Source organism: Chelon labrosus (genome assembly GCF_963514085.1).
Source record: "Chelon labrosus genome assembly, chromosome: 8".
Lineage (NCBI taxonomy): Eukaryota > Metazoa > Chordata > Actinopteri > Mugiliformes > Mugilidae > Chelon > Chelon labrosus.
The window spans coordinates 14,752,445-14,763,556 of record NC_140358.1 but is presented as its reverse complement, the minus strand read 5'-3'; the positions used below and the strand labels follow the sequence as shown (position 1 = coordinate 14,763,556).

Below are 11,112 nucleotides of genomic sequence, written 5' to 3'. Positions count from 1 at the left end.
CATGAAATTATGTAAATTAATATATTTTTCTGGTTGTCTGGTATTGTCTGGTATTTATCAGTGGATGCTTTTTGCTTTACTTGGTAAGTGTTCAGAAAATGACTGAGTACTGGTTGAGTAATTGAGTCATCTCCATGGTGACTAAAAATTTGGTCTTAAAGCATTTTAGGCTTCGGCTTCTTTCAGGAGGACACAGCAGGGGTTGTGAAGACCAATTACAACTGTATTAAAGGCTCATTATGGTGGTTTGAAAGAGTCCACGGTGCACGGGAGCACGGAGGGTGGTGAGATTTAAAATGGATGGACAAATGCTGCTTCTTTTACCAATAGGTGGCAGCATTGGAGGGTCTGATCCATCTCATGGACTATTTGCAAACCAATGATTTGACCGTCTCTCATTTCTCTGATTTTGTTTGCAGTTCCAAAGCTCAGGTTTGACTGAGCTTTGGATTTAAATTAAAGCCTTGTTACAAATATATAATTCAGTGATTGGGCTGCTGTACGCATTTTAGACAAATTCTCCTCTCATTGGTTCAAAATCTCCAAAAACCTTCATTCGGAGACTATAAAACGCGTTGCTGATCTCTAGGTAACATCATGATGTCACTGCCATGCTCATGTCCCCTCAGCAAGAGTTGCCATGGCAACCCTCCCTGTTATTCGTGGTCCACCAGCCGCTCTTCTTCAGTCCAGCCTCCCTCGCTTTCTCTTGTCCTCCGTTTCCTTTCATTTGCCTAAGCTCTTCTTATCAAAGAAAACCCCGAGCCCTGCACAAAGAGACTGATTAACCACACCGCAACCACACGTTACAGGTAAGAACAAAAAAACACGTCTGTGTTTTGTCGTCTGAGACAAAGATAATTAATCCTCTTGCTTTTGAATGTACCACATTGAATGGTGCTGCTAAAATGAACGCTGACAGACTTTGTTTGAGAGACTTTGTGTTGCAAAAAATGTGATGATGTCAAGAGAGGGGGAAAAAAATCATTGTCATCTCTGTTTTCAACAGGTTGATTTGTTGTTAGACGTGATTACCTCGTTTTTAAACTTAAATAAATGATAAAATATGTTGTTGTTGTGTTTTTTTTGTGTTTCTTAAGCCTGCAACCAATTTTTTTCCAAAACCACTGAGGGAACACGACCTCCCATCATGACAGAACTTGTCCACCTGGCTTCCAGGAAGCCACAGTGGCACACAGCGACTCCTCGGCCGAGTTCCAGCGCCGGCCCAACACCTTTCACCCTCCTCACGACTACGCCTCTCCCACAGGAGAAGTTTTACATGGAACTGCACACCCTCCTCATTGTCGTCATTTTCTGTGTGGTCTGCCTCCTGCTGCTGCTGGCCTTCTTCTACGCCTTCTGCTTCCACTGCTCCATCGGTTCGTCACTTAAAGACCCTCGTACAGCCAACACATCCAGCCTGGATCGCGAGGACGCCACCTATAAGTGCAGCTCATCTGATAACCATTCAGTAGGGAATGTTGTGTGACTGCGACGCTGGACCAGGAAGTGTTATGGTTTAACTCCTGTGTTGAGTTGGTACTTATTTCTGTCTGCAGGAACTGTAAAAACTAAACAATGGCTACTACTGTTATGAAGTATTTTAGGAGATAGCAATGGTAGGACAGAACTGTCTAGGTTTCCTACTACTGTAAGTTTAAGTGAGATTCAATCTAACATGAATGTAAATACAATAGAAAACTCTAGTCAATACAAATGTGGAAAATATATTGAAATGTAAATGTGAGCGTGAATGCCGATGACTTTGAGTGACAAGAAAACAATAACAAATGGATCCACACGCTTCTCAGCAGCCATCTCGCTTTATTTTCACTGAGCCGACAAGTGATTTCATTGCGGCGTGGCTGTTTATTTGACTGACAGAGAAACGCGATATATGCAGGATGACGGAGCGCGAGGAAGGGGAACAAAAGAGAGATCAAGATGTCAAATCTACAACGCACAGCAGAACAAACAGGCAAACCGTGCGAGATATCACTGCACCAGCTGAACCACGTGGCAGTTAGTAGGTACACTGCAAAATTTATGTGGCAATCGCTCTGAAGGTGACTGATGTGAGGGAGGACGCGGAGAAGCTAAAATTAATAGAGATTTGATGGAGCTGCTATCACGGCAATTAACACAAACTATTTCTGTTTTGTTAGAGATTAATAAGCACTTTTAAAATGCAATTTAACACGACACAAGGTCACTAATTTCAAGCATTTGCGGTGTGGCCTATGTAAAACCATGTCGCCTGAGATTGCCTTGACATCAACACAATGAGCAAAAAGCCAAAATGACTTAAACACTGCATTCTATCTGCCATCTGGCCTAACATCCAGTGCTTTGAGACAGTTGTACAAAAAGCACTTTGGAAACAGTAACACATTAAATCACTGGCTGCGGTGTCGGCTGGCATCAGTCTGGGCACCTCACGACACAGAGCACATGGCGCTTTTGGAGCAGCGGGAGTCGCAGGAGCTGCTACGGGACTCCATGATGGAGTCTCTGCCATCGGACTCAGGTGAGTCCAGTTCGAGGTGAGAGTCCTGGAGGCCGCCCTGCAGAGCATCCTTACAGTGGGACTGCGGGAGGAAGATAAAGCAACTGTGAAATAACACTTTACTTTTACAAAAATCGATGATCTGTAGTTAAAGTTAAAGACTGGCAAACTACAAATCCCAGATGTCACTCTCACCTTATGAACAGACATCTCCTCCACCCTGCACTCCTCCATCGACTCCTCCAGAGAATGGCCCGAAATCTCCATTTTGATACGATGGGAGCGGATGGACTTGACGTCATCCTCGTCCTCCCCGGCAACCAGCGGGAACACCTGGGGGGCAAAGACAGAAGGAGCCTCGAGGCATAAGAGATGATGATGGTGACAATGAAGCAAATGAGAGAGCACACGATTCGAGCGTGTCGCAGCATAGGCTTTACCAATCCCTCCTCGTCCTCTGTGGTCTCGGGACCCGTGATGTTGGCCTTGCTGATGGCTTTACTGATGGTCTGGGTCTCAAACTGCGGGCACGCCGCCTGCGCATTCCCGTCCTTGTCCCTTTTCCCTTTCAGCCAGTAAGTCTCGATTTCAACATTTCCCTGAAAGTGGATGAAAGGAATAATAACAGAGAAGACAGATTTAGGTTTTGGCACAAATATTCAGCGCACAATTTCTGCTACGGGAGCAAAATGGCAGCTGCCAGACTTTCAATTCCCCGATGGGGGACGAATCACTCTTGCGTTTTTGAGATTGGCACTAATCAGCCGCCTCAGAGACATTCAGGAGTAACTTTGCTGGCATTATCACTGAATGTACGGGCTCAAAGTCAGGCCCACTGATAAAAGGAAAAATCAACAAGCAAGCTACAATTACCAGCTGTGAATACCAAGTGTGCTGATTCCCCAGAGCCAAAACATTGAGTTATTATTATTTTATATCTCTTTGAGGCTCATACATGTTTCTCCTGTTTTATTGCTAATACAAAAATCCTCCACGAACAAAAAAAAAAGAAAGCTTCAGCATCACACAGGCTGTGCTTTCTGTCAAATGATACTTCATAACATGTTGTTGTAACGGCTAATTACATGCAATGAATGAGATGGGTGTAGTTGCTATAGTGACAGCTTTGACCCTTGACCTTGATAGTGATGATCCCCCTCCTTTCGAAAATGAAGTGACTTCCTTTCAGGTGCTCATAGGTGGCACTGCTGAGCTGAATGTGCATCTCCTGAATGAGACAGCAAGCGTCACAACAGTCACAACAAAATCAGAGAGTACTTCTAAAGTCTTTACAGGCATTAAACTTTCCATCGTCATCATTATGTCCCTCTTTACCTTGCCATTGCTCTCCATGGCAGACGCAGTGTGGACCGTGTCGCCGTGCAGACCGTAGCGCGGCATCTTATGACCTACCACACCCGCCACGACCATCCCAGAGTGTATCCCTGCAACCAGAGCATCGTGTAAGTTCACCCAGTCGAACGTCGAACCGACGCGTCCACACACCTGCTACCCACCGACACGAATCTGTATGTTGTTGCCGTTAGACGGGTCTTTGAGGTGATCTATGGAGCGAACCATGTCCAGGGCCATGTCACAGATGTTGTGGGCGTGATACTTAGTCTTCTCCGGGGCTCCCGCAACCACCATGTATGCGTCGCCAATGGTCTCGACCTGGAAAACCCAGAGAAATCCGCCGCTCTTACCCATTTGCACTTGTGTATAAAGTACGTATGTAGCATTAAGGGGAAGAAACAAAACCCGCAAACCTTGAAGACGCGGTGCTTCTCGCTGAGCGTGTCAAACAGCGTGTACATGGTGTTGAGCATGGACACCACCTGCATTGGAGTGATGTGGCTGCAGATGCGAGTGAATCCCACCACATCGCTGAAGAGGATGGTCACGTCTGGGAACACCTGGCAGAAAAGGGATGAGAGAGTCATTGAGCGGGCAGGTCGTTACACACGGAGGGGAGGCGGGGAGGTTATTAATGGGCAATTTTTTTGTGTACACCCCGTTGCGCGCCATCAGGAAGCCACCTCAGTTAACACGGATTCGACTAAAGCAGAAAGCCTCCGAGAAGGATTTATGACTGTGAGTGTGTGTTCAGCTGCCTGGTCACTATTTACACTGCCTAAGTAAACAGGGAGTTCATAAACATTTAATCAGACAACTGTGTCATTTTTTAAAGTGCATCAGGATGTGCATGTGAGTCAAAATAAGCACCAAGTATACAGCCTGAAGGCATCGTGATTTTTCTCTAGCCCTAGCACAGCTGCAATATATCCAGCTGTTACAGAGCTGCCCTCTGTGCTCCCGTCTCCACCGTAGACTATCCTGACTTTGATCTCGCTCTCTGCAAGATTTAGTTAGGGCCAATTAAAGTGACCATATAAGGTAGGATCGTCTATTTTTCATATTATTGGTAAGGAACTGAGTTCAGTGAAGGAAATATGAGAGGCTGCTATATTAAGGGATATACACCGATCAGGCAAAACATTACGACCATCTTTCTAATATTGTGTAGGTCTACCTTGTGCCTCCAAAACAGTTATGACTCATCAGAGAATGGGCCTCTGGGGGCCAGGCTTGTCCCAGTGCATCCCACTGACACGCTGTTTTTCATATTTTTTTAAATTTGTTCCTAAACCGTTTTTGTGTGTGTGTGTGCCCGTGTCAGGCTGCATCCTCCTGGTGCTGCTATCAAGGAGTGTCATTGCTATGGGGTGGGGGTGCCTGGTCTGGTCTAGGTGGGTGGTACATGTCTAAGTAACTACCTCACGAATGCCAGGTCCAAAAGTTTCCCAGCAGAACACTGAATTGTTACAAGATGGTCAGTGGTATTTACTTCTCCCGTCGGTGGTTTTAATACTGTGGCGGATGGGTGTATAATCCCAATATTTACAGTATTAATCTATGTTTGTCCAAGTGTTCTGTCAATAAATGGCATGTTAACCTCCGAGTCTCCCACCTGTGGTTCCTGCATGTTGTAGAAGGACAGTACGACTCTCTAGCTGTACGATAGCTTAGATGTTTATAAAGATTACAAACAGGGCCTAAAAAAGCGCCTCAAGCTGCAAATACACACAGAAGTATCCACAGCCCTGACCTCACAAGTGTTTACAGCCGGCTCTCCTTTGCGCAGCCTTTTAGCCACTGGTTTGGGAATCATCCTGTACAGAAGGTCGTCAGTCTTCTTCATCTCATAGTCCAGCATCTTCATGCTCTCTTCCAGCTTGCTGGACTTCTTTTGCTCCTAAGGACACGGAATAAAAGTATTGTTTACTCTGCGTGTCAGCTCTGTGGGCTGTTACTGTTGGTGAACCGGGGCTGCTGGGCCGAAGAGAAGGGCCTCAGAGCAACTTTGCATAATGCAGAGTGACAAGTGAGCTCATCACACATATAAAATGCAGCTGCACTTTGGCACAGGGAACCTGTATGAGAGCTCTCTTCAGCTCCTCCGACTGCTGTGTGCCTGCCAGAACCAGGTCTCTGCTGGAGTCGTGCATGCTCAGGTCATTGATGTACAGGCCGGTCTTAAACATAGCACTCAGACTCTCCATGCTACATTTAAAGAGAGAGAAAGGAGATGGGGGTAAGGACAAAGCAAAATCAGTTAAATGATAATAGCATTATGTACTAAAACAGAAGATCAATAATGTAAGCAAGGCGTTGTGGCATTAATCATGGCAGCAGCACTGTCAATACGGGCATGAGGGCATTTTGCTTGCAAAACAAAATGTTTTAGAAGAGGAGGGAGATGTTTTGGTAATGTACTCTGTGGAAAACACTCTCAGTTGCAAATGGGTTCCCATTAGGCTCACAAGAGCTGCACTGTCTGATTACAAGCTAATTAGCAGCTCATTTCATGCATGGTAAGTGCTGTTAGAATGGGCCCCTGATTTGATTCACTGCCCAGGCTTTTATTTCCAGCCTCGTAATTCACTTTAGCTCTTGCTGCTTTTTAGAATGTTTTACTTTCCAACTGCTGCCTTTTAATAAGGATCTGTATCTATGTGTGTGGGTGGCTGGGTGGGTGGGTGGGTGTGGTTCGTACACAGGAGTTCCCAGGAAGATGATGGACTCCCACTCTGGCATGTATCTCATTTGTCCTTTTAGTCTGAGGCAGCGGCTGCCATCGCCCCAGCTCTCCATTGCATTAGCGCTGTTGCCGTCTAAAAAGAGGAGGCAATTAAAAGCCAAGAACAAACATTTAGAGAGGTGTTTTAGGTTAGACTTCAGCGGTAGATAATAACTGCGCTACGGGAGGTGCGATTTTCTGAAATAGCAGCTTGACATTTTGTGGAAGTTGCAATTATGTTCTTGTCAGCAGTTAGATAGAAACATAAATATGACGCATATCTATCTGGGTGTTCAGAATAAAGTTGGAGCCAGCATTCGATTAGCATAGCTTAGCATAGCAAACAGTGGGAAACAGCTGCCCTGGCTCCGTCTAAACTATTCATATCTTACAGCTGTTTGTTGTTCGAGACTTCTTCTTGGACAGCAGAAACTCACTGCTGGCTTATTGTTTCAGTCCCTTAGTGATAGTTTTATTTTCTTCAGCATCTGTTACCGGCTTTGCTACGTGTCTTTGTGGAAAACAGAGAGGTCGTGACCTTTGTAATCATCTCCAATGATGGACTGGAACGCCATGAGCTCCACATCAACGTCGGCGGACCGGTTGGCGTTTTCATAATCAGAATCTGCAGGAAAAAACAGGGAGAACTCAAGAGTCGCACGGGTTCGCATTTGCATCCCTCTCTCGTGACACACGGCGCTCGGATCAGTTCCACTCAATTCAGTCAATTTAGGCTGAATCAGAACATCAAACAACCGAATTTCAGCCACCCCAGGATCTCCTAAACTGTCAGCTTTAATCCCGCTCTGACGGAAATGAATGAATTTTTTTTTCTCTCTCACTCAAGAACAGACATTTTTTTAAAACTAAATGAATATCGACCACGTCTTGTGTGTCTGACTGCAGTGAATTTGATCGTAGAGCCGGCAAGTCATCTCCCGTCAGGCACGCCACACTCTTACTCTGGACTCTGTTGTGGAGGTTCCTCTCTCTCTTCACGGGCTCCTTGGACATGATCTCAAACAGGTTGTTGGGGTGGGAGATGATCTGCGTGCAGATTACTAAGTCAGTATTCTCAACACTCATCATCAATCTGTTTAAAACCATATTTTTTATATTGCAGTGTAATGAGGCTCTAATGTGAAGCAAAATTGACAGTAGTACTAAAACAGTAATGAAAATCGGGGCCTAAAATAACCTCACCATGTTCCAAGTGAACTCCACCAGGGGGCGAGCCAGCAAGAAGGCGTCAGTGATCTTCTTTCCATCCAGATCTGGGAAGACTGTAGCCAGGCCTGAGCCTACATTATGCACCACCATGTCCTGAAGAATTTAAAGGTTCAGCGAGTGTGACTTCATCTAATTTCTTAACTGCCCTTGGTTATACAAAGACGGTAACTCAAAATAATTACCTGTCTGAAGACGATGTTAAAGGGGAAGACCTCAAAGAAGAAGTCGGAGGTAATGGGCAAAATCTCCTGCTCTTCCTCGTCCTCCTTCATGATGTAGCGGTAGGCTGAGTTGTCAAAGTTCAGCCTGTGCACATGAATACTTATTTAAATAGTGAAAGAAGTGCACAAGCTTAAAGGGGAACAACTGTTTTTTTACAACCTGGACCTTATTTCTGGCATAAAATACGGTCGTTTACTCACCCATATAACTTTGGTGTCATTTGTATTCCTTCAGGAGATAGTTAGATCAGCGTATATCCATATAATGGGAGTGACTGGGGCACCGAAACGCAGCCTCTAAATAACGCATTATCTGCCACGAAACTCATTCATTTCATCAATATTTTGTTATCGTACGCTAGTGCTATTCCCCGTTGAGTCCGGAGTATAGCTGTTATCATCATCCGGGGTCTGTAGGTCAATCTACAAAGACATGGTGTCTTCTGACCTGGATGATGTAGTCTCTGAGCGCCGCGTGCACCCACGACGGTCGGCTTGTTTACCTGTAATTTGCTACTGCTAGTTTTTTTGCAACATGGCTGAATATTTTTCCGATTCTGAGGTTGTGGACGAACCACAGCAGTAGCAAATTACAGGCAAACAAGCCGGATGTAACGGGTGCACGCGGCGCTCAGAGACGACATCATCCAGGTCAGAAGACATCATCCGGGGTCTCTAGGTCAATCTACAGACCCCGGATGATGATAACAGGTAACTCCGGACTCAACGGGGAATAGCACTAGCGTACGATAACAAAATATTGGTGAAATGAACGAATTTCGTAGCAGATAATGCGTTATTTAGAGGCTGCATTTCGGTGCCCCAGTCACTCCCACTGCATGGATATACGCTGATCTACGTAATTATCTCCCAAAGGAAGACAAATTACACCAAAGTTATATGGGTGAGTAAACGACCGTATTTTATGCCAGAAATAAGGTCCAGGTTGTGAAAAACTATGCTGATATAAAAGCTAAAATTGTTGGTAAGCATTTTATGTTAAACCTCTATCCGATAAACTGACAAATAAATTTATCAGAATTATGAAGCAGGTAGGGTGTGGCGCTTTGAGCGAACGTGTTTACTTTCCGCCACTTCATTTAAAATGAGCTTTTCTCTGTGTGAGCACCTCATGGTGACATGGGAGTAGTCGCCGACCATCTGCTCAGACAGCACCTCCACATGGATGTCAGTGTCGTAGAACTGTTTCCCCATCTGCCTCAGCTGACCCATGGCGTAGTGCAGGTAGCCCTTGCGCTTGCTCCTACAGGTCACAGAGACAGAAGATTTAAGGACTTTCCGGAGAGATTAACCGCACAGCTTCCTCTTCGTTTTCCTGGAAACTACCTCGGTCTATCAATCCTCCCTTTCCCAACCACGCCCCACCCCCGTCACGGACCTGTAGTGGAGGGTGACTCCGGTGGCGGACTCCTCCTGGCAGAAGAAGGTCGGGGGCTGAACTTTGGGGTAGCTGAAGCGCAGGTACTCATGGAGGTTGTCAAGGCCGTTAACGAAGTCGCGTACATGTCGGCCCAGCACCTGAGAGCAGAGACACAAAGACAGTCGTGTCTGCTCTACTGCTTTCATATTTTTATAGCATTATGCACAAGTTATGAGTTACAGTATTATATGTAGTAACACATAATGAAAAATAACAGCTCATATTTAATCTGGTATATCTTTCATGTGCTAGGAGACCACAAATTTAAAATTCCTCGATTATGGAAAAAAGAATATCTGAATATTATCTTTGCCAACACCTCATATCTTTATTTCTTGAAAATAGTTAAACTCACAAGGTCGTATTCTTCTATTAAAGAGGTTATTCACTAAACTAAATCATCAGACTGTAGATAACGTGTGGACTATTCTCAGTGACATCCCCTGATTTTGGAAGACGTTCAAAAACTAAACTGAATCCCTTACTGACAAAACCCACCGTAACACATGGTACCCACAAATAATGACATTTTTAACAACCTCCTCAAATATCTACCAAACGACACACATTTCTGACAGCTTTGACTCTTTGCTCACCTTGAGGATCCTGTCGTAGCCGTATTTCCCCACGAAGCCCAGGAAGTAGACTCCCCAGGAGTTCATCAGCTCGTTGTAGGGCGTGCCTGTCACTCCACTGGCTGCCTTAGCAATACGGGGGATCACACTCTCGCTGTAGACCTGCAGATTCCAGCATTTTATTTGACATCTGGTTTGTAAAGTCTCAGACACAAATACTATTTTCTATTCATATGTGCCATTGCATACACTGTACCTGGTGGGTGACAAAAGAGTGCAACCTGACATCTGCTCTCTCCCTGACCAGCTTCCACACATCATCTCCATACGACTCCTTGATGAAGTCGTGCAGACTCTCACACAGCAGCCCGTACATTATTTCTCTCTGGATTGAAGCTCAAACTGAGCACTGTCAAGACGCCTCCCCGGCTGATTGACTTCCAACCGTCCTCCCAAAAGGTACCTGCGAGCGATAAGAAAAGTTCAGAATGATGACTTTTTTTTTTTTCCCACAGCGCTGCGAGCTGAATTTTAATGCATTTAGCTTTCAGCGTGAAGATATAAAAAGGCGCGTACTTAATGTTGCTGCTTCCGCTTTCTCTCGCTCTCAGCACTCCCGATGGGGTTTCATCTGAGGGCCAACAGGGCGAACGATTTTAAAGGTGTCCTAATTACCCAAGCCCTCCAGTCTGAATGGGCGTCTATTGTTCTTGTGTCAGCTGTCAGTGCCTGGTGGCTGTGCTCCTCTCTCTATGTGACATGAACATATTGCACGAGAAACCTCTCGAACACAGATGTCACCTATCATGAGAAATTGTTGACCTTCTCTTTTGTCTTTTTCTGTAAAGTTTTTTAAATCGCTGGATCATTGATAGTCACCTGCTATGACAAATTAATGTGTAATGAATATTTATAAGGCTCAAATAAACCTTGAGAGTTGATATTCTTACCATTGAAGCTGAAAACAGCCTACAACCTGCTCCTGTTTCCATTTACAAAGCTCATCCGGCGAAACAAACACCCTTAAATAAACATTTAATGGGTCGTAACTCTCC

The 11,112-nt window shown here is 45.1% G+C and overlaps 1 protein-coding gene across 1 annotated transcript; it reads right to left on the bottom strand.

Moving 5' to 3' along the window:
* Positions 1–2,438: 2,438 nt before the first annotated feature.
* LOC311491831 (soluble guanylate cyclase 88E-like) lies at positions 2,439–10,433 on the bottom strand (the record flags this gene model as incomplete). Its single annotated transcript, XM_084549870.1, has 18 exons — positions 2,439–2,591; positions 2,705–2,842; positions 2,950–3,108; positions 3,648–3,737; positions 3,845–3,954; positions 4,027–4,183; positions 4,279–4,425; positions 5,619–5,765; positions 5,929–6,073; positions 6,567–6,684; positions 7,129–7,215; positions 7,553–7,637; positions 7,794–7,913; positions 8,003–8,126; positions 9,171–9,305; positions 9,441–9,580; positions 10,079–10,219; positions 10,314–10,433. The coding sequence occupies 18 exons, from the start codon at positions 10,431–10,433 to the stop codon at positions 2,439–2,441; spliced, it is 2,316 nt and encodes a 771-aa protein (XP_084405996.1).
* Between the last annotated feature and the right edge of the window lie 679 nt (positions 10,434–11,112).